This window comes from Podarcis filfolensis (genome assembly GCF_964270895.1).
Source record: "Podarcis filfolensis genome assembly, chromosome: 16".
NCBI lineage: Eukaryota > Metazoa > Chordata > Lepidosauria > Squamata > Lacertidae > Podarcis > Podarcis filfolensis.
Genome location: NC_139620.1, coordinates 15,299,005 through 15,322,085, shown reverse-complemented (window position 1 = coordinate 15,322,085; position 23,081 = coordinate 15,299,005). Strand labels below are relative to the sequence as shown.

The window sequence follows — 23,081 nt, the reverse complement described above, 5'->3', positions numbered from 1 at the left end:
CACTCCCATCTCTCTCTCTCTCTGGCTGTGCAGGGCGAGGGGGGCAAGAAGCTGGAGGGATCTCACGGCGAGCTGGTCCTGGACGTGGAAAGCGGCAGTCTCTTCAGCGTCTCGCGGTACAAGGGCCGTGAGGACCTCGGCTACTTCTGCATTGAGGCAGAGAAAGTTGCACTTTATCACAAGGGTAGGGCTCTGGCCCCTGGGCCGCGAAGGGGGAATAGGGGTGTGCCAGGGTCAGTGGGTACTTGTGGCTGGCTGGGAGGGGTGGTGGCCACGTCAAATGGAGGTTAACCCCCTGTGATCCATCCCCGATAAGGCATCATTTCTCCTTGCCAAATAAGGAAGGATTCGGGACTCTTCAGGGGGAGCTGTGCTTTGGATGGGAAGGTTGCAAACCTCTAGGAAATGTTAACCCAGGATGTCCTCTCTTGTCCCTGCAGCTGTGGTGGAGGACTACCTCATGGCGGAGCATCTGGAAATCTCCAACTTTTTGCCCCCGGAGGGGCTCAACCCCACCATCTATGCCTCCCAAGAGGGCCCCATCACCTGGCCCTTGGGGAGCAAGAAGGACGGGCCCCTGAAGATGCTCTCCCTGGCTATCCAGATCAACCTGGATTTGGAGAAGAACATCAAGGTATTGTGACTGTTGGATCCATCTTCCCAGCAGATCTGAAGGAAGGAAGGGGGAGCCCTTTGGGCTGTTGGTGGGCGATCTTTGGAACTTCCTCTTCCAAACCTGGGGGAAGATTTGTTTTCTTTTATTCCAGTCCCATCTTTCATGGCCAGCAGCTTGCAAGGTGATAGGTAGGACCACGCTGAGCCAATAAAGGTGGTCGAGTCAGAGGAAATGGCTCTGTCTAGTGCCATTCATTTGTTAAATTGATAGGCCGCTTCATAGCATAAAGCCACCAAAGTGGTGTATACAGTAAAAAACACAAGCTCTAAGAATCGATTCATTGAACTCTGAAACGCATGACCCCCAAGCCACACAAGAGCCATATTTTCATGAGCTGTTCCTTCACAGCTTTCATAACTTTCAGGTAGCACAGAGGCTGAGCCCATGGGTCCCAGTTCTTGAATCCTACCACTTCTGCCTAATAGAGGTCTTCTCAGTGGGGGCTCCCCCATTCATGGAATGCTTTCCCCGGGGAGGCATGCCTGGCACCCTCACTATGTTTTTAGGGCAAAAACATTCTCTTTCTCCTAGGCTTTCGGATCTGCTTTTTTGTGGGGTGGGGTTATATTATTTATTAAAATATTTATATGCAACCATATCTATCTATTTATCTGTCTGTCTATCTATCTATCTATCTATCTATCTATCTATCTACACACACACCTCAAAGTGGTTTTGCAACAACAAAAACAAAACCATGCAATAAAACCATGGAAAAGTAAAAAAAACTTTTGAGTTGGATCTGCTAATATTTATTTGTATTTCTGGTGTATTTCAGGTAGTTTTATTCTGTTTCTGTTTTTGCACCTGGCCTTTTGATTTTGGTTGTGTGTTTTTTTAAAGTTGCTTTGAGTTCTCTCTTCTGAAAAACAACAACTAATAAATATTAATAATAATTTAAACGTGGGGCGGGGGGAATAGTGAGGTCGGGACATCCCAGATGAGCTGCTTCAGTACTTCCAATGTTACCCAGGTTGCTTTCTCCTCATCCGCCCCTACCTGGTCAGGGTGTTGCGCAATGGGCTCCTCCCACTGAGAAAAAATCAGAGGCAAAGTGCGCCTTTCAAGGTGCCGCGGCTGCGTGTCTGAACGTGGCCTGAGACCCCCGTTTCTTCCTTGTCTGTTTCAGGAGTTCCTGGTGACGCTGCGGCTCGAAGGGGCAACCATGCGGCATCACATGGCCCTGACTCACCAGAGCTGGTACACGCAGGTGAGGTCTGCCCCCCAAAGGGCTGTCTGGTCTGTGTAGAGAGGCGGGTCGTGCACCGCGAGGGGTGGAGCACGATTCTTGACCCAGAGGAGTTCCACACTTCGCGTGATGGGGAAGGGGATGTCCTCTGGGTCTCTGCTGCCATAGAGGGCTGTCAGTGTTGACCAGTCTCATGCCGACGGTGTGTGTCCCCCCAATCTGACTGTGCTCATCTGTCCCCTTAGTTGATTGACTTCCTGGATGTCCTGGATGACCCCATCCTGGGCTTTGTTCCTCCCACGGTCATCACAGTGCTGCACACCCACCTGTTCAGCTGTGCTGTGGATTACAGGTATTTATTTATTTATTTCAAGATTCGTTATTAATTTTCCAAATTTATAACAAACAAATAGGAAAAGAACATCAAACACAAACATACAAACAAAGAAACATTTATCTTAACTGTATTAATTCCATTTTTGTTAACATTGTTAGGTGACTTCCTCGAATCCCCCTGGCTGAGTTTCCATATAAATCATTGTAGCAGTTTTCCAAAACTATTTTCACATAAAATTTACTTAGTCAAATTAACATCTATCTTTCTTTTCATTTAAACTTTAAACATATTATTCTACAACATCACATATTTAAATCCTAGGCCTACCTGCTATTCACAAGTAATTCTATTTAAATTATCTTAACATATTTGGCTTAAATAATCCTTAAATTTCTTCCATTCCTCTTGGTACTCCTCCTCCTTCTGGTTGCGGACTCTTCCGGTCAGGTCAGCTAGCTCCCAAAAGTCCATCATCTTCATCTGCCATTCCTCCACTGTTGGTACTTCTTGTGATTTCCTGTTTTTGGCCAATAAAATTCTGGCTGCAGTTGTAGCATACAAAAACAATCTGACATCTTTCTTGGGCAATTCCATACCTATTATTCCAAGTATTTATTGGGACATAGAAAGCTGCCTCCTCTGCCAGCTCAGACCGTCAGTCCGTTGAGCTCATTATGGCCAGCATGGTGCCCCAGAAACCTTCCCTTGGTGCCCATGAAGCCTCAGAGCCCCCTACCCTGTCACTGCCTCCTTGATCACGAGGGAGTAAGGATGATGAAGGTCTTCCCACCCCCATCCTCCCTTGAACAAGTACATAGAGCTGAAGGAGGAAGTGGGGAAGAGTGGCACTCTTTCCCACTTCCTCTTTCAGCTCTATGTGGTTTTTCAAGGCTCAGATTAATTCTACTGGGTCCAGCTTTGGCCCAGATCCCTTGCAGAAGTGTGTGCAACATCTTTCTGTGACGGGGGTGTGGGAAGAGAAGTGACCAGAGGAGGCAGCCTCTTCCTGCTACCCTCAGAGGTTCAGGTGACTTGGGGTGGGAGGACGGCAGCCACTGTCCAACACCCCTGGTACACTTGAGTTCTGTCTTCTCCCCTGCAGGCCTCTCTATTTGCCAATCCGGGTCCTCATCACAGCCGAGACCTTCACCCTCTCCAGCAACATCATTGTGGACACGTCTGTCTTCCTCCTTCGGTGGGTCTCCACCTCCTACCCTGCTCTTTCCCAGAGTCCTTTTGCTTGCACAAAGAGGAGACCTTGAGGCCAGCTGGTTGCAGCCTATGTGACGCACTGGAGGGGGGAGGTCTGGGGCCAAGACAGCTGCTATGATTGCCCATACAGTGGTACCTCGGGTTACATACGCTTCAGGTTACAGACTCCACTAACCCAGAAATAGTACCTGGGGTTTAGAACTTTGCTTCAGGATGAGAACAGAAATTGTGCTCCGGCGGTGCGGTGGCAACAGGAGGCCCCATTAGCTAAAGTGGTGCTTCAGGTTAAGAACAGTTTCAGGTTAAGAACAGACCTCCGGAACAAATTAAGTACTTAACCCAAGGTACCACTGTACTTGGAACTTAATTACTTGCACACACCCCCCAAAGAGTTTGTCTGCTTCTCTCCCCGCCCCCACCTATTTTATGAGATCATTTGGGGCAACAGACGGTGAGTGGCACAAAGCCACCCAGTCCCTTCTATGGCTGCCTAGCAGCTTTTGAGCTGTTTAATTCACAACAATCCTGTGAGGTAGGATATATCCCGTCCCAAGGGTTTCTCCCTCTCTATTGTGTCCTCCTAACAACTCTGCGAGGGAGGTGAGGCTGGGAGACTGGCCCTAAGCCACGCAGTAAGTTGGGTGGCAAAGGTGGATTTCAACCCTGGTTCTCCCCAGCCCTAGCCCAGCCTTCTCCAGCATTTCTCACCATTGGGCATGATGGGAGTTATAGCTCCCGCAGTAGCATATAGAGGGCCTCACTTTGGGAGAGGCTTACCACCACCACCGCTGAGCGCTTGGAGGCAGCTGCGGGCAAAGCCTCTTCCTTGGTTGGCAGAACTGGCTGGCAAAGCGGGAGTGGGCGCTGCAGATCAGGTGCCTTCCCCCTTTGGAACGCCGCCAGTTTCTGCAGGCACAGAGTAAGCAGCTATTGGCCCCTCTTGACGTGTTTCCCCCCAGGATGCTGCTAACCAGCCACCCTGTTCTCGCCACAGGTTCATTTTGGACGACTCGGCCCTTTACCTCTCAAACAAATGCGACACAGAGATGGGTGACCTGAGGAGAGGTAACGTTGCTGGCCTTTGGCTCTCCCTACATAAGAACATGAGGAGGAGAGCCTGCTGGATCAGGCCCGTGGCCCATCTTGTCCAGCATCCTGTTCTCAGGGAGCACCTGAAGAGCTATGCATCCCTCCCTCACCTTTACCTGGAGAGATGCTGGTGGTCCCATCTGGGACCTTCTGTGGGCAGAGCAGCTTCTCTGACGCTGGAAGTAATGTTCCTCTCTCTGTCTCCCGGTCTCAGATTATGTTTGCGTTGTGGATGTGGACCTTCTGGAGCTGGTGATCACCACGTTTAAGGGAGCCACGACAGGGAAGCTGGTGAGTTCCAAGAGCCTTTATTGGGGACGGGAGGAGCCGCCTTGCAAGGAGGGTTTGCGTCTCTCGTCCAAGTTGCTGGCTTTCTGTGTAAGGCCCTTCCGTGGGGAGCAGAAGTCGTGACTCACCAGGGCTGGGAAAGGGGCTGATGGGAACAACATCTTCCATCTCCTTTTGAGACGTGGGCAAAAATAACCTAAGAGGAGCATTCTGGATCAGGCCTCTTGTCATAGACTCAGAGTTGGAAGGGATCTCGAGAGTCATCTGGTCCAAACCCCTGCAAAGCAGGAATGTCAGCTAAAGCATCCCTGACAGATGGCCACCCGACCTCCACTGTGGAACAGCTCTTACTGTCAGAAAGTTGTTCCTGATGTTTAGTCGGAAATAATAATAATAATAATAATAATAATAATAATAATAATAATAATAATAATTTATTTATACCCCGCCCATCTGGCTGGGTTTCCCCAGCCACTCTGGGCAGCTTCCAAAAAAGTATTAAAATACAGTGGTCTATTAAAATACACTGATCCACTATAACATTTGTGTTAACATACACCAAGATAGAATTGCTAGTGCCTCCCTTAGCAGGACACATGATGAACCTGGTATAAGAAACAATCCCATACTGTTTCTACCAGGAATGAAAATCACCTTCCTTGTAACTTGAAGCCCCTGGTTCGAATTCTACCCTCCAGAGCACTGTTCTCTCAGTGGCTGCCCAGATGCCCATGGGAAACGGGCAGGCAGCATCTGAGCCCAAGCGCCCTCTCCTCTCCTGTGGTATTCAGAAGCACTGCTGCCTCTAGTCATGGAGCAAAACCATCCTGGCTAGTTGCCGTCCGTGACCTCATCCTCCTTAACAATAGGTTTTTCCTCCATGAACCTTTAATACACGTACCACATTTTATTATTTTAGATGGCCAGGCAGAGCAGAGCTGTTGTGGCCAGCAGCCTTCGATAGCCCATGAATTTCTCCAATCCTCGTTTTAAACATTCAGACTTGGTGGCCAGCAAGAAGACATTTGTCTGGGGCGATTTCTTTTCTTTCTTTTTTTAACACACACTCTCTCTCTCTCCCGCTTTGGTGCAGACCCGCCCTCTGTTTGAGCTCCGCTGCTCCAACAACGTGGTCCATGTGCACACCTGCGCAGATTCCTGTGCGGCCCTCGCCAACCTCATCCAGTACGTGGTGAACAATGGGGACTTGCACCCCCCACCTCACCATGACAGCCCCACAGAGATCGCCGGCCAGAAGGTGCAGGTGAGTGCCAAGTGGGCGCGGGGGGGGGGGGGTTAGTTGAAACGGGGCCTGGGGTTGCTGTCACCTCCAACCGTCAGCTTATGTTTTTAGTTTTTTATTTGGACCATTTATATACCGCTCGTAGTTAAACAAAACTCTTTTAAGCGGTTTGCAATATGGGTTAAAACATCTTAAATAAACAGCAAATGCCAAAATGAAAAGGAGAGAATTTCTACGTTCTATAAAACTTAACTAAATAGAGTATCCTCGTCAGTATCAGAATAAACATTGCCACATAAAAATCAGCTGCAAAAAAATGCAGGGAAAATTCATAGTAAAGGACTAAGTCCAAGCATCCCCTAAAATATCAGGAAGCAAAGTAATTAAATACGAAAATAAGCTAAACAGTATAAATTTCACTTTAAAAACAACAACAAAACACCTGATTTGCAATGAAGCAAAAGAAAATCAACTCATTCTTCCCCACCACCATACATCAACCAATCATCCCATTAAATGAATGGAGCCAATTAAATGGCCAGCTCCCTATTCAGCAATTTGCCCAACTTCATCTGCATTTTTAGCTGTAGTTAGATTAAGTGGCAGGTGAGACTTGAAAGCAACCCCCCTCCGTTTTTCTGAGTGATATTGGTTCCCTTATTTTGACTCTGGAACATATTAGAGTTAATTAAAAGTGCGAGCAGGATTTTGAAATAGGCGGCCGCAGATGATAAAAGATAAAGGATTAACGATAAAATGTTATGTCATGCAGCAGGAAAGGGAGGGAACGGAAGATGCGTGGGAAGTCGACTTTGTATAAAACTGGAGGCTCATTGGAATGCAACTTGCTTAAAAGTTTTGAAACTTAATACAAATTCATTGGAGAGCAACCCCCCTCAGGTGGGTGCCCTGCTCTCACCCTTGCCACTTCCAGTGCGTTCACACCCTCTTCTGTGCCCTGCTTAGTTGTCTGAGAGCCCGGCATCGCTGCCGTCATGTCCACCTGCTGAGACCGCAGCCATCAACCAGCAAGACCTCACGGACGCCCTCATTGACACAGAGCGCAGCCTCCAGGAACTGGCCGGAGAGATGGGTGAGGAGGAGCGAGAGGGGGGGGGTGCAGGAGGGGACGCTTGGCTTTCCCTGGATGATGCTGGGTAGCAATTCTTCACCGAACATTGGGGCAAGATATGGCAGGGTGATGATAATAATTATTATTATTATTTTTTATTATTTATACCCCGCACATGTGGCTGGGTTTCCCCAGCCACTCTGGGTGGCTTCCAAAAGAACACTAAAATACAATAACCTATTAAACATTAAAAGCTTTCCTAAACAGGGCTGCCTTCAGATGTCTTCTAAAAGTTTGGTAGTTATTTTTCTCTTTGACATTTGGTGGGAGGGTGTTCCACAGGGCGGGTGCCACAACCGAGAAGGCCCTCTGCCTGGTTTCCTGTAACTTGGCTTCTCGTAGCAAGGGAACCGCCAGAAGGCCCTCAGCGCTAGACCTCAGTGTCCGGGCAGAACGATGGGGGTGGAGACGCTCCTTCAAGTGATCAGCTGGGACCAGGGTTGTGGAGCAACAGCTCTCTCCATCCTCCTAGCAATCAAGCAGCAGCAGTGTCACAGTTCCAGCCAGGCAAAAGCAGACGAGGGGTTGGGCAGAGCAAGGTAGACATAAGGGCCAAGTAGAGAGGCCAGGAGGCAGGGGGTTGGACTAGATGGCCCTTGGGTCCCTTCCAATGATTCTTCATGTGGTTCTACGATTCCGCCCTCAGGCCTGAGGTTCCCAGTCTGGTAGTAGTAACAATTATTATCAGCAAATGAACCTTTTTGAGTTTTCTTTTTTAAAAAAAATGAATTTTATTAGCAATTGGGGAAAGGGATACAATGATTATCATCAATTTTTTTTTAATCAAAACAAAAACATTGATCTATATAAAAACACAGAAAAGGAAAGAAGAAAAAGATAGAGAGAAAGAGAATGAGAGAGAGTAGGAATAAAGTAGGAAAGGAAAGAAAAAACAGGAAATAATGGAAGAAAGAGAAAACGAAAAAAATAGTTGAGAAAATAAAGAACTTCCAATACTTCATCTGTCAGCTATGTGTAATCTCATTCACTCTAATATAACACCTGACAAAACCATCCACTCTAACACGCGACAAGTTTTCTGCTCTTGTTTCATGAGAGAATGCTTCCCCCTGATCCCACCTTCAGCTGCGCCTTTTGCGTCCTCCCTGCTGGTCTTCCCAAGGCAGTGGAAGGTGGCTCAGAGCTAGGAGGAGCACAAGTTGAGTGGAGCTTGCCCTGTTTAATATAACCTTTCCCCCTTTCCCAGGTGACTCTGGGCTCAGGCGGCAGCCCTCCCCGGTTTCTGTCTACCTGTTCCCCGGGGAGAACGGAGCCATGGGCAAGGCAGGAAAGACCCCGGCCCCACCACCCACTCCCGTCGGGGAGGGCCTGGACTTCAGCCCTTCGGAGGACAGCGAGGGCGAGAGCGAAGCCACGGACGACTTCTGCATCCTGGATGCCCCAGGCACAGGAATCCCGGTACGGACTGGCCCTTCTGCAAGGGGAGTGCCAAGCCTCAGGCCATCTGCTGTCTCTGGAGCCAAGCCTTTATTTCTCTGGATTTAGCAAAGCCAAGGGCCCTTGCCGAACCACCTCTCTGAAGGCAGCGATAGCTTCCAACTTGGATGGCTTTAAGAGGCGCTATTGATGGCTCTGCTGGAGGCAGCAATGCTTCTGCGTAGCAGTTTCTGGAAACTATGTACTCTGATCCTGGCTCTTGCTTCCTCTCTCCGCAGCCCCGAGACGGGGAGCCGGTGGTGACGAAGCTCTTGGAAGGCCCCGTTCGCATCCAGGAGGGGCACTTCTCCCGCCCCCTGGGGAGCACAGACCTCCTGAAGGCCCCTTCGCGCTTCCCGGTCCCCGAGAGCCGGGTGATGATGCGGGAGATCTCGGTGGTCTGGCATCTCTATGGCGGGAGGGACTTTGGGCTGGGGCGCTCTGCCTCTGGCCACGCCCACTCACCCAGGTGAGCCGCTCGCCCTCAGCTGCCTACCTGTTGCTTTGCCACCTGTTTTTTTGGTTTAATCCCTGCCCCCCGGAAGGTCCTCTTGCAAGGAGACCGTCCCTAGAGCCTGAAGATGAAGTCTTCTTGTTGAAGCCTCCCTGCCTAACAGCTGACATGCGGGGAAGTTCAGCAGCCATCACTCCCTCCCTGCACGTCAGTGGTGCAAGCCCCGCCTGCCTTCTGACTTGCGAGGAGACCCTCCCTAGAGCCCAAAGAGGACATCCTCTTTGGACTCTGGGGAGGGGTCTCCTTGCAAGCCACCAGGACTCCCCAGGGTCTTCCCATTACACACGATTTCAGTTACACGCATGGAGGCCCCCCCCTGCATAAAAGGGGTGTTGCCTGTGCCAGTTTCTGGAAACTAAAAGGAGGGAAAGTTTTCTTGTGCTTGCCAGGTTCCCGTTGACGCATCTAGTTGGCCATTTATCAGAACAGGATGCTGTCCCAGACGGGCCATTTGCCATCCGCCCAACAGGCTTTTCTAGTACAGTGGTACCTTGGGTTAAGTACTTAATTCGTTCTAGAGGTCCGTTCTTAACCTGAAACTGTTCTTAATCTGAAGCACCACTTTAGCTAATGGGGCCTCCTGCTGCCGCCACGCTGCCGGAGCAAAATTTCTGTTCTCATCCTGAAGCAAAGTTCTTAACCCGAGGTACTATTTCTGGGTTAGCGGAGTCTGTAACCTGAAGCGTATGTAACCCAAGTTACCACTGTATGTTCTTATGGCTGGCAGGGCAGAGGAGCAAGTCTCATCCGTTGACTTTAACAAGCTCCCGCTCCCCATCTTTTTCCGCCCCACCTTCTCCAGGACGAAGCCGTCTCTTTCCAGCGCCCGCTCGTCCCCGTCCCGCTCCTCTGTCACCAACCGGCCCCAGAACACCTGGCGGGCTCAGGGGGGCACCAGCCGCATCCACGACCTGTTGATGGAGATCCAGCTGACAAAGGTGAGAGCTGGTGGCTCAGGAGGGGGGCCTCTCTCGCTGCTCAGGGGGCTCCTTCGAGTTTAAAATGTGTGCCCCGATTCCCAGAAGAGGTTCACCTGGCACCTGGCGCCTCTCCTGGTATGCCCCGCAGAGGACCTTAAGGTCCATGAATAATCATAGTTTAGAGTTCCTGGGCCCTAAGGAAGTCAGATTATCCTCCACCAGGGCCAGGGCCTTCTCAGTGATGGCTCCGACCTGGTGGAATGCTCTGTCCCATGAGACCAGGGCCCTGCAGCATTTAACTTCCTTCCGCAGGGCCTGTATTCCGCCTGGCTTTCAACTTGAACTTAGCCTGATCTTTTATTCCCCTCCCCCTCCCCTTTTTATGAAGATTACCCACTCTGGGATCCCACAGCTAATTCTCCCCTGGTCTCCACACTGGCCCAAATAGGACTAATTTAGCCAACTAGCCCTGGTGATCATCTAATGTTTATTGGATAGATTTCCCCCCTAAATTGATTTTTGAATTCTGAATTTATTGTTATTCACGTTTTATACTGTATTTTATGCTGGTTTTTTGTTGCATCAATTAAGTGTTTTAGATTTGTTATTAGCCCGGTTTTTGAACCGGGAAGGGCAGGGTATAAATAAAAAAAGTATATATTATTATTTATTATTTATTATATATATACATTTTTAGTCGCCAGGTGAAAGCGTTCCTCTTCAGCCAGGCCTTTGGCTGATTAATATTAGACAGTCGTTTAAATGTGCCTGTAGGAAGGGGGGGGGTTATTGTTTTCTGTTTCATTTTAATTACTTGCCTGTTTCTTCTCCTGTATTTTATTCCGTGAACCACCCTGAGGTCTTAGGATGAAAATAAATTAAAATAAAATTTCCCCAGAAAGGCCTTTGCAAGAACAGCTGTGCTTAGAAGTTAGGGAATCGCTCTATTGGTTGGTGGGGTGCAAGAGATCTGAAAGGAAACAGGTGGGAAACACCAGGGCACGGGGGGTGGGCAGGGGGAGAGTACTGGGCTAGGACTACAATACGCACCAAAAATTCCCACTTGGTGACCCTGGGCCATTCTTAGTCTCTTGGCCTGGCCTACCTCTTAGGGTTGTTTGTGAGAAGAAAGGGGGGCAGCATACACCACCCTGAGCCTTCCTTTGAGGACAGGGGAATGAATCAAAACTGGGGGGGAAAGGAAAAGTCTCCCCTGGACATGTGCACGCAAACAGGCAGAAGCTGAAAATTATCCAGGATAAGAAAATGAAACTAACATGCAAGTTGGAAAGGAGAACGAACGATTTAAAATTATTGCAACCTCACTTGTCGTTCCTTGATATAATTTTGTTTTATCTATATAAAAAAGTTGGTAAAGAGGAATAGCTGAGGGATGAGGAATTTGCTTTTTTTTAAAAAAGACGTTAATTATAGAGAAATCTGAAAAATAAGCAGCATGTAAAAGTGGATTCCCAAAAATTGGAATATCCCTTTGGGTGCACTCTTCCCACCTTAGATCAAATCTATGCTGCCAGGTGCCATAAGAAAGCGGCAGAGATAGCACATGATAGTACGCACCCCGGAAATGATTTCTTTCAGCTTCTGCCTTCTGGAAGAAGGTATAGGGTTATAAAGGCCAGGACTAGCCGCCTGAAAAACAGTTTCTACGCTAATGCAATTCTGGTTCTAAATGCAGCATAAGGGGTCTCTGTAGTATAGTGTATTTTAAAATGGGGTTTTAGAGTTTTTAGGGGTTTTTGAATGTTTTATGTAGTTTTTATGTAGTTTTATATAGTTTTTATGTAGTCTTATGTAGTTTCGTGGTAGTTTTATGTAGTTTTTATGTAGTTTTTCAATTTCATTGTTCTGCAAGGGACAATGACAACAAAGATATCGTATCGTATTGAGAGGGGTAAGCTGGTATTAATTTTAATTTGGTTTCAATGTGCTACAAATTTGAAAATGAATGAAAATTAATTGGCAAACAAACAAACAAACAGTGGGGGGGGGAGTGGGACAAAGTGGTGACCTCACCTGTCCTCATCTCTCCTCTTCAGGTGAGTTTCCAGCATGAAACGTACCCCAGCAGCAGCAGCGGCACATCTGAGAAACCCTCCGTGGAGTTGGAGGAGCAGCCCGTGGCCAGACAGGTCTTCATTGTCCAGGAGCTGGAGATCCGAGACCGCCTGGCCTCCTCTCAGATCAACAAGTTCCTCTACCTGTACAGCAGCGAGTGCATGCCGCGCCGAGCCCACTCCAACATGGTACGGGGGGGGGGCAGCAGCAGGAGGAGCTGAGAGCAGGGGGCGGGTTGTGGGTCGCGTTGCTGGTGAGCACCAAGGAGCAGACCTCTCCCCTGGCTCTTGGCTGTCTCCGCCTCTCCTTGGACTGGAAAAGTCCAGATGATCCCCTTTACTGTATGCTATTTTGGGGGGAGGGTCGGGCCTACAGTACTAGATTACAGCAGTACGCTTGATGTGGGGACGTCCCTTGTTCTCGATCCGGAAGCTGAAGTCAGTGCAGAATGCTGCAGCATAGTTGCTGACAGGAGTGAGGCCTTGTCAGCATATATATCACCCCTGGACAGTGAGATCTTCTGCTAGCCAGTTTGCTGCTGGACCCGGGTTCAAAGTGTTGCTATTAGTATAGAAAGTCCTTAACAACTTGGGACTAGTTTGCTTGCGAGATGGGCCTTTCGACCGCTTCGAGCTGCAGAACTGGCACTTCTGCAGGTGCCACGTAATACCCGTTCTGCATTTGTAAGAGATTGAAATGTGGTACTTTGGAACTCCCTGCCTATTGACATCAGTCAGGCACCTTCACAGTACTCCTGCTAAAGACATTTTGGATTAGACAACTCTGTCCGGATACATAGAATGTCGATGTGTGTTTTAACCTTATTTTAGTTTATTTTTGATCCCTCTCCGAATGTTTTAAATAATCTGTTTATCAGCGATTTCATTGTTCTTTTTGTAAACTGCTTTGAGGGTCCATCCCCCCCTTACAATAATCAGCGGTATATAAATGTTACAGAAAAAATAAACCCACCTGGATCTTGGAGGCCTGATGAGACTCTGGTAGTTCAGCCTGGCTTGGAGTCTGATAGTGAAACAGTTTTGTGGGTAGGGGGGATTTGGTGCTGCTGAAGCTCAGCCTCTGGAAAGCTCCCCCGCCTTCTGTCACTGGGGGCCACCGCAAGACTGACCACCCCCACCCCTCTTTCTTCACAGCTCACCATCAAAGCCCTGCACGTCTGCCCTGAGTCTGGTCTGGGGGGTCCCGAGTGCTGCCTTCGTGTCTCCTTGATGCCACTCAGACTCAACATTGACCAGGTGAGCGGGGTGGGGGGTTGGTGTTAGGTGCTCTGCAGGGGACAGTGGGGGGGCACTTTGTTTGGGAGCACCCCTGCGCTCAGAACTCCCTGCCCTCCCGCAGGAGGAAGATGATGTGCATAGCCAAAATGGCTGCGGCTCGGATGCCTGGGCTGCTCCTAGCATCGTAGAATATCAGAGTTGGAAAGGATCATCTGGTCCAACCACTTGCAATGCAGGAATCTTTTGCCCAATATGGGGCTCGAACACACAGCCCTGAGATGAAAGGTCTCATGCTCTACCAACTGAGCTGGGTTGTTTTTTTTTAAAGATGCATTTAGTTTGCAGCATGCAAACAGGACAAACGGTAAAGAAGTAAGAAACAGTGACTGTGTGGAGCTTATTATTGCAATAGAATAAAACGAACAGATCGCTCAGGACAGACACTGTAATAAAATAGATTCTGCAAAGGGATCTTTTTGAAGCATCACATTGATACGGCAGAGGCATGTGTTGTTGGGGGCCTATGCAGTGCAGTATATTTATTTATAAAGTGTATAAACTGAAACCGTGCAACATCAAAATGGCTTCGTTCTGTAACCCCCCCTCAAATCCCTCTGGCAGTGGATGAAATGCTCAGACAAGGCCATGCACCACACCTCTAAAACCGTCCCTAGAGGCACCTGATGCAGATGTCCAATGTCTGGTGACCTTGAGTGTGGCTGCAGCAGAGCAAGCGGCTTCCTTGTGAGCCTTTCAGGATGGGAGGGGAGGACCTGGCAAGACCAAGCAGGCTGGATTCCTCCTCTTCTCCCTCCCAGTTTGCCCAAACTGGAGATGTCTGTGCTGGAACTTCCAAGGATGATATTACTAACTGCTAGATTTATTGTATGCCTGCTATGAAAATAGAAGTGGCAGAAGGATGAAATACACAGGGATCAAAACAAACATGGATTGCTGGTTCTAGATGTGTTTTGATGCATTTTAATTATTGTGTAAGCCACCTTGAATCCCAGCTTGACAGAAAGGTGGGATAGAAACACTAAACAACAATAATAATAATAATAATAATAATAATAATAATAATAATAATAATAATGGGCTCCTGCTTTCCCCTTGCTTTTACTCCAGGATGCCTTGTTCTTCCTCAAGGACTTCTTCACCAGTGTGGCTGCCAGCATTAACCCCGTCGTGCCCTGTGAGGCTGGCTCAGAAGGTGAGGGTCTGGCTTCCTGGGAGGATCTTCTTTTTCAAACATTAAAAGCTTCCCTAAGCAGGGCTGCCTTCAGATGTCTTCTAAAAGTCTGGTAGTTGTTTATTTCTTTGACGTCTGGTTCCACAGAGCGGGTGCCACTACCGTGATGGCCCTCTGCCTGGTTCCCTGTAACTTGGCTTCTCACAGCAAGGGAACCGCCAGAAGGCCCTCGGAGCTGGACCTCAGTGGGGAATGATGGGGGTGGAGATGCTCCTTCAGGTATACTGGACTGAGGCCGTTTAGGGCTTTAAAGGTCAACACCAACACTTTGAATTGTGCTTGGAAATGTACTGGGAAATGTACTGGGAGCCAATGTAGGTATTTCAAGACCAGTGTCATATGGTCTCGGCAGCCGCTTCCAGTCACCAGTCTAGTTGCTGCATTCTGGATTAGTTGCAATTTCCAGGTCACCTTCAAAGGTAGCCCCACGTAGAGCGCATTGCAGTAGTCCAAGTGGGAGATAACCAGAGCATGCACCACTCTGGCGAGACGGTCTGCGGGCAGGTAGGGTCTCAGCCTGCGTACCAGATGGAGCTGGTAGACAGCTGCCCTGGACACAAAATTGACCTGTGCCTCCGTGGACAGCTTTTCCCTTTCCCTAGAGAAGAAGGGCTTCCCCAGTTCTGCACCACCTTCCTCACCATGGCTGCCTGTTGGCCGTGCTGGTTGGGGGCTGATGGGGGTTGTATTTCAGCAACATCCAGAGTGTCACAGGGATGGCAGAGGCTGTCTAGAGAAACCCCCAGAGGTGCCTCCCTCTCTCTCTCTCATTGCCCAATGCTGCTCTTCCACTCCATAGGTCGCCCAGAGTCCTCGGGGAAAGAGCCTGAGGGAGCGGAGGGGGAGATGACAGCCTCGATGGAGACCACGGCCAGCGAAAACAGCTCCTTGTCCAACGCCTCCTCTTCCTCCTCCGACCAGCCCATTTACTTCCGGTACAAGCGCTTGACGTGGGGAGGGAGAAAGGATGGGGCGCGGGGATGTTGGGGGGCGGCAGGGCCAAGCTGCAGAGTCTTAGCGGAGAGTTCTATCAATTACTATATTTACACCCCACTTTTCCTCCAAGGAACTCAAGGCAGCATTTATGGTTCCCCGGCTCCCCATTTTATTTCTCCCCGTCCCCCGTTCTGCCCCATAAAAGCCCTGTGAGGTAGGTTAGGCTGAGAGGCAGTGACCAGTCCCAAGGTCACCCTCAGTGAGGGATTTGAACCCTGGTCTCCCAGGTTGAGGTCTGACACTCTAACCACTACGCCACAGGGGACTCCAGAATTTACAATGCGTATGAGAGATGGGAAATACAAGAGTCATTGCCCAGCTTGTTGTGGGAGGGTGCGTGTTCTGTAGAAGGAGGAGGTGGCTATCGATGGCTACTAGCCATCCCGGCTATGCTCTGCCTCCACAGCTGGAGGCAAATAAATGCTTCTAAATAACGTTGGTTGGAAACCACAGGAAGGTTGGAAACCACAAGAAGGAAATCTTGCTTGATGATTTCCCAGAAGCACCTGGTTGGCTCCTGTGAGAACAGGATGATGGACTAGATGGGCTGTTGGCCTGATCCATCAGGCTCTTCTTAGGTGCTTATGGAACCTCCAGGCCCAGAGGCAGTCTATCTAGCTTTCTAGGTTCTTAGAGGTACATGTTCATTGTGAGAACAGGATGCTGGGGTAGACAGGCCACGGAGTGGTAGCCGGCACTGCTGCCAGCGCTTTCCCACCACAAGGGAAAAAGCACCTCCCCTTCTCCTTGGCTTCTCCCTCTCCAGAGAGTTCCGGTTCACGTCCGAAGTGCCCATCTGGCTGGACTACCAGGGAAAGCATGTGACCGTGGACCAAGTGGTGAGTAGCAGAGTCTGCAGGAGCCCCTCCGTTTCCCCCCCCCCCCAGGCCTGGGGAACTTTCTTACCCGCTACAAGTGACCTTTGCTGAGCTGCTTCTCAGTCTCTCTCCACCTTCCAGTCATTCATTCCAGCTGATGTTGCTTTTGCAACAGGACAACTCAAGGGGGCTGTGTTTTAGGGTCTCAGCATAGGACAGGGGTCAGCAAACTTTTTCAGCAGGGGGCCAGTCCACTGTCCCTCAGACCTTGTGGGAGGCCGGACTATATTTTGGAAAAAAAATATGAATTCCTATGCCCCACAAATAACCCAGAAAGGACACATTCTACTCATGTAAAAATATGCTGATTCCCAGACCATCGCGGGCAGGATTTAGAAGGCGATTGGGCCGGATCCCCCGGGCCTTAGTTTGCCTACCCATGCCATAGGACCACAGAAAGGGCATGGTGGTCCCCACCAGGCTGCCTCTTTCTCCCCTCTAAAGCCTGGCCCTTGTGCCCAGGAAAGGATGGGGGTGGGGAGAGAGATTAATCCAGGGTTTCCCAAACTTGGGTCTCCATCTGTTTTTTGGACTACAACTCCATCCTTAGCTAGTCGGGGATGATGGGAATTGTAGTCCAAAACATCTGGAGACCCAAGTTTGGGAAAGCCTGGATTAAACAAAGGTGAGGGTGGGGAAGGGGAGTGCCTGTCCGGACGAGGCAGCGGGGTCTCTGGGTCAGTGTCCACCCTTCTTAGGAAGAATTTTCTGGTGGCAAGAGCTGTTTGATAGTGGAGAGGACTCCCTTGGGAGGTGGTGGACTCTCCTTCACCTGAGGCTTTTAAACCAAGGCAGAGCGGCCACCTGCCAGGGATTCTTCAGCTGCGATTCCTGCACTGCAGGGGGTTGGCCTAGATGACCTGCAGGGTCCCCTCCCAGTCTACAAAAATTCTCTCCGTTTCTCCTTAGGGCACCTTTGCCGGCATCCTCATCGGCCTGGCGCAGCTCAACTGCTCTGAGCTCAAGCTCAAGAGGCTCTGCTGTCGACACGGGTGAGGAGCCACCTTTTTAGGGTAGCCGGGTGGGGTGTGTCAGTGGAGAGGAGGGCAAGGCGGGGCTCTAACCCCCCAGCATCCTGGTGGTGCATAGTAAGAAGCCAGTATCTGAACGGAGGCAGCCCCATTTATCTGTTGTCAAGCTGGGCTGAAAAGCCGCAGGTGCTTCCACATCCCGCTGCCCGAGACACTTCTGCCGGCAGCCCCTCCCCACGGCTTCACTTGCTTCACTGGCCTGGGGGGCCGAATCTGGTGGGCGTTGCCCTTTGGGGCCCCTGACCACCTGCTTCTCTGCCTCCGCAGGCTACTGGGCGTGGAGAAGGTGGTGAGCTACGCCCTGACCGAGTGGCTGACGGACATCCGCAAGAACCAGCTGCCAGGCATCCTGGGAGGCGTGGGGCCTATGCACTCCGTGGTGCAGCTCTGTAAGTACGGCGGGAGGAGGGGGTTGCCTGGGGATGTATCGGGCGGCAGTGTCGGGGGTTGGAAGGCTTCCTGTCTATCTACATATACAAACAGGAGGGTAGTTATGAGGACTAGATGGAGCCTCCAGGCCCAGGCACAGTCTACCTCTGAACACCCAACTGCTGGGGAGAGGGAGCTGTTGCCTTCCCATCCCTGCATGTGGATTTCCCATTGGGGAAGAGTGTGCACCCTGTTGGCCATGGTGGAAAGCAGCATGCTGGACCAGGTAAGTCCCCCTTTGGCCTTATCCAGCAGCACAAATGATGATGATGGTGATAATAAATAATTCAATTTACATACCGTCTTTTATCAGAAGATATCAGGGAGGTGTGCAACATTAGAAACACATTACAAAACATCAATGGAACAACATAGTAAAAAGTATACAGACAGAGACAGCCTAATCATAATCATAACAGCCCTCTCTCTCCACACTTTTACAGGCCATAGATTATGGAATAGCCATAGGTCTGGGTAAAGGGGAATGGTTTTGCCTGACATGCAACGGTGCTGCCCTTGCATTTGCCCTCTCCTCCCTCTCTCTTTCCCTCCCAGTCCACGGCCTCCGTGACCTCTTCTGGCTGCCCATCGAGCAGTACCGCAAGGACGGCCGGATCATCCGGGGCCTGCAGCGTGGGGCAGCCTCCTTCGGCACTTCAACCGCGTCGGCAGCCCTCGAGCTCAGCAACCGCCTGGTGCAGGCCATCCAGGTTTGGGCCGTGTGCTCTGAGACGGGCAGGGGTGGTCTGCGAGGGGCGGCCCTTGTTCTTCTCCAGCCCTTGGTGATGAGGAGGGGATCGTAGAACTGTAGAGTTGGAAGGGACCTCAAGGGGCCATCTGGTCCAGCCTCTTAACCACAGCCTCATTTCACTGCCAAACAGCTCTTGCCTTCAGAAGGTTCCTCTGAAAGTTTAGTTGGAATCTCCTTCCTTGTCATTAGAATCTGTTGGCTCGCTTCCTACTCTCCAGAGCAGCAGAGAGCAAGCCTTCTCCATCTCCCATGCGAGAGCCCTTCAGATATTTGAAGGCATTGTGGTCCCCGCAAGGGCAACAGGGTTCTCAGAATTGCCTCTCCTTCCTGCTTTGCCATCCCTTCTCTCCCCCTTGCAGGCCACAGCGGAGACCGTCTACGACATCTTGTCCCCTACCGCCCCCCCGATGACGCGCACCCTCCTGGACAAGAAGCACACGCGCAAGCTGAGGCGCGGCCAGCAACCTGCCGACCTGCGTGAAGGGGTGGCCAAGGCCTATGACACCGTACGAGAGGTAAGGCCTAGAGCCATCCAGGTTAGGAACCATCCCTGCCTCCTGTGGGAGTGAGTTCCATAGGCTAACTCTGCCCTGTGCGAAGAAGGGCTTCCTTTTATCTGCCCTGAATCTTCCAAAATCCAGGACTGCTCTGGCTTCCTTGAGCTGCTTTTGGGTTAGTTTCCTTGAGGCTTTTTCTCTTTCTGCACATGCTGGGGTCCTTCTGGGCAAGCAAATGCTGCCTCTGATTTTCCAGCAGCCCCATTTTGGCTCCATTGCTGTCGGCACTCACTGTCTGAGTTCGCTATTAGCGGAATATCATTACTATTTGTTTACATCCCCCCCCCCCCTTTTTAATATATAAGAGTGTACAACAGCAGCTTACATAAAATTGAACTAGGAAAACATGTTGCCTAGTAAATTAATGATCTTTATATATTTGAAAAGGAATGATCCTTCCAGCCAGGGTTTCCCCGACTTGGGTATCCAAGTTTTTGGACTACAACTTCCATCATCCATAGCTAGCAGGCCAAGTGGTATGGGATGATGGGAACTGTAGTCCAAAAACAGCTGGAGACCCAAGTTGGAGAAACCCTGTTTACAGCCCTCTGGCAGGCCCTGAGGCACGCTCTCTCTCCATCCTTCTCTCCTCCTCCTCTGCACCAGTGTGATGTAGTGGTTAAGAGCGGTGGACTCGTAATCTGGTGAACCGGGTTCGCGTCTCCGCTCCTCCACATGCAGCTGCTGGGTGACCTTGGGCCAGTCACACTTCTCTGAAGTCTCTCAGCCTCACTCACCTCACAGAGTGTTTGTTGTGAGGGAGGAAGGGAAAGGAGAATGTTAGCCGCTTTGAGACTCCTTCGGGCCGTGATAAAGTGGGATATCAAATCCAGACTCCTCCTCTTCTTCCTCCTCCAGGGTGTCATCGACACAGCCCAGGCCATCTGCGACGTGGCGACTCGTGGCCACGAGCAGAAAGGCATCACCGGGGCGGTGGGAGGCGTCCTGCGGCAGATCCCTCCCACCGTGGTCAAGCCCCTCATCGTGGCCTCGGAAGCCACCTCCAACCTCCTGGGTGGTATGCGCAACCAGATCAAGCCCGACGCCCGGAAGGAGGAGTCCCTGAAATGGCGCTCAGAAGAGGCTCAGGACTGACCGGGCGCCGCCACTGCCGCCTTCCACTGACCCGGGCTCAGAAGCGGGGCCGTTCCTCTTAATCTACCCCGTTCAGGACATTGGCAGGGCCACCGAAAGGACGCAGCCTCTCGCTTTGCCAGCCTTGCCACCCGCAGAAGAAGAACCACGTGGTGGGGAAGAGCTTCTGCTTGGCGGGATTGGCGCGCTCTCAAGCAGCAGCACGCCTGGCACCATGAGGGTGGTGCCACCTCCTCTTGCCTCGCCCTTGTTTTTGTACTTGTCAGGAGTATAGCTTCTGCCATCCATTTGGTGCATGAGCTGCAGGCTGCAACTTCTCTCTCTCTCTGTCTCTCTCTGTCTCCCTCTCTCTCTGGGGTTGTTGAGAGAGACGGAAGGTTGGCTGAACATTAAAGGACGTGACTTGTTTTCAGCTCCTGCTTCCATAGGCATTCGGTAAGGGGGTGAAGTGTCCGTTTCTTGGCCTGTTTTGCCCTGTCGGACAGTGTTTTGATGTGCTGTACAGATCAGGGATGCGACTCCTTTCAGGTACAGAAGCAGGAATTGACACAGGCACCCATGTTGGGGGCGGGGGGGGGTCTGGTGTGTTTGTGGGGAGAACAGGAGGACCAACCCAGGCAGCCACAACCACACAATTCAGTTTCATTCTGACCAGCAGCAAAGCAAAAAGTTCTGCACAAGCTTTTTGGGCTCCCCAGAACATATTTCCTTCAGCCTGGATGTTACAAAAGCCAGAGATACTTCCACAATAAAGGAGGACCGGAGGGCTGAGCCCAGATTGCGTGCTGTGCTGGGGGGGGCGTGGAGCGTGCATGTTGCAGGAAGTGTGTGTGACAAGGAAGGAGCAGGCAGGGATTGGCTGCCGTTCCTGCACTGCAGGGGGTTGGACTCTATGACCTTGGAAGTTCCTTCCAACTCTAAAATTCTGTGATTGCCCTAGAAGGGTTTGCTTTGCAGGGCGGGGAATGGAGCACGTTTTTTCTGCGTTCAAGGGATTGGGAGCTCTTACCAGCATCAGTCAGCAACGCTCCTAGCAGCCAGCAGGGGGCAGGATCGTGCTACTCTGGAGAAACTAGGCAAGCCGCCAGCTGCCTGAGGTCAAGTTTCTGGTTTCCGGAATGCAGCAGCAGCAGCAGCAGTGAAGAAGGTTCCCCCTTCCTCCCCTTCTACTCAGTGCCAGCTAGAAGCTGATGGTAGTTGTAGTCCGAAACAGCTGGAGGGTCCCAGGGTGGGAGAAGTGACTTCTCTGCAGTTTTGGGAAGTGGTCCTACACAGTCAGACCATCTAGCCCAGTGTTGCTTACACTGACTGGCAGTATCTCAGGCCCAGAAGGCTCTTTCTAGCCCTGCATCGAGATGCCAGGGGTTCAGACCCGGCCCTAACCACAGGCAGAAATGCCACTTAGCCACTTATTCCCTAGAAACACTTAAAGGTGCCGCCGCTTTCTCCCCAGCCAGCCGGAGCTGTCCTGGATTCAAGTGTGCGCCCACTTGCAGCCTGCTTCTCCTGCAAAAATCCTTCCCTTTTGCGTGCAAAGTGGGGCGCTCTGCTGCTCAGCCCTGCTCCTTGGCCTTTCCCCTCCCCGCTCAGGCCTCTACGCTGAGGGGTGTCCGACTAGGGACCAGTCATGCCTCCCTTCTACCCAAGACCCTACTTGATGGAGAGCCTGTGGTGTGCAATGGTTAGAGTGCCAGGCTAGGACCTGGGAGAGACCAGGGTTCGAATCCCCACTGCGCCATGAAGCTCTCCAAGTGCTGCTGCCTTTCAGCCTAATCTACCTCACAGGGTTGTTGTGGGAATTAATGAGTGGGAGCCACATGCATCACCTTGAACTCCTTGGAGGGAAAGGCGAGATTGCAATGCAATCGAAAAATTCTGGCCCCTCCATTAACTCCTCTTCAGCCCCCTCTGAATAGGTATGCCTGGCATTTCCCAAAAGAGTAACACTTGCAGATTGGCGAATTGGGACCCCAGCCCCCCCCCATTGCTTGGGGCAGCACCCTGCCTCAAATCACTCATTTGCCTGCTCCTGCTAGGCCCCACTTCCCTCTTCCCCCCCCACCCCCTGGGTGGCTATTCCCCCCACCCTCTCTCACCTTGTTAGAAAATGAAAGCCATCTCCATAGCAACCAGTCTTGTTGAAGAGTTAGTGGGGGCGAGGGGAGGGAAAGATGATGGGTAGCAGTGAAGAATCGGGGGTGTTAAAATCTGCAGGGCTTAAAGGGGTGGGGATGGGCCCAGTTGCTCTGCCAAACTTGACATTGGCTTTGGAGGCTGGTGGGAGAGGAGGAGATGTCTCCAACGTAGAGGTCCGCTGGCATCAGTCCTGGGAACGGGGTGCTGTTTGTGCCCAGTCTCCCTGGCAATGTTGCAAAACACTTCACAGAAGAATGAGGAAAGAGAAGGGGAAGCGGTGCTTGGCCTGAGGCCCCCTTCGGCTCTCTTGCATAACCCATCCCAAGGGCTTTCAGTGGCCTGCCTCCAATGCTCCCACAGGGACTAGAATCTTGCTTCCCTTCATGGAAGGAAAAGTACAGAACAGTAACATAGCGCTGCTCTGTTCTGCCTTGGTCAGACCCCGCCTCGAGTCCTGTGTCCGGTTCTGGGCACCACAATTTTAAGGAGACTATTGATCAAGCTGGAAGGTGTGCAGAGGATGATCAAGGGCCTGGAAAACCAAGCCTTATGGGAATTGGGGATGTTTAGTCTGGAGGAGACTCTGAGGGGATAGGATAAAGGTA

At 50.9% G+C, this 23,081-nt stretch overlaps 1 protein-coding gene across 1 annotated transcript in view; it reads left to right on the top strand.

The window, feature by feature from the left end:
* The window catches only part of ATG2A (autophagy related 2A), a 37,764-nt gene extending 17,012 nt beyond the window's left edge, over positions 1 to 20,752 (top strand). The window contains exons 21-42 of the mRNA XM_083591967.1: positions 34 to 184; positions 441 to 634; positions 1,806 to 1,886; positions 2,111 to 2,217; positions 3,305 to 3,397; positions 4,409 to 4,479; positions 4,718 to 4,794; positions 5,885 to 6,055; positions 7,001 to 7,127; positions 8,374 to 8,585; positions 8,843 to 9,072; positions 9,920 to 10,055; positions 12,095 to 12,301; positions 13,268 to 13,369; positions 14,480 to 14,564; positions 15,403 to 15,538; positions 16,366 to 16,438; positions 17,387 to 17,469; positions 17,776 to 17,897; positions 18,493 to 18,647; positions 19,048 to 19,203; positions 20,104 to 20,752. Of these exons, the coding sequence (XP_083448093.1) occupies positions 34 to 184; positions 441 to 634; positions 1,806 to 1,886; positions 2,111 to 2,217; positions 3,305 to 3,397; positions 4,409 to 4,479; positions 4,718 to 4,794; positions 5,885 to 6,055; positions 7,001 to 7,127; positions 8,374 to 8,585; positions 8,843 to 9,072; positions 9,920 to 10,055; positions 12,095 to 12,301; positions 13,268 to 13,369; positions 14,480 to 14,564; positions 15,403 to 15,538; positions 16,366 to 16,438; positions 17,387 to 17,469; positions 17,776 to 17,897; positions 18,493 to 18,647; positions 19,048 to 19,203; positions 20,104 to 20,340 (3,006 nt within the window). The 3' untranslated portion in view covers positions 20,341 to 20,752. The remainder of the gene's footprint in view (positions 1 to 33; positions 185 to 440; positions 635 to 1,805; positions 1,887 to 2,110; positions 2,218 to 3,304; positions 3,398 to 4,408; positions 4,480 to 4,717; positions 4,795 to 5,884; positions 6,056 to 7,000; positions 7,128 to 8,373; positions 8,586 to 8,842; positions 9,073 to 9,919; positions 10,056 to 12,094; positions 12,302 to 13,267; positions 13,370 to 14,479; positions 14,565 to 15,402; positions 15,539 to 16,365; positions 16,439 to 17,386; positions 17,470 to 17,775; positions 17,898 to 18,492; positions 18,648 to 19,047; positions 19,204 to 20,103) is intronic.
* The last annotated feature ends 2,329 nt before the right edge of the window (positions 20,753 to 23,081 follow it).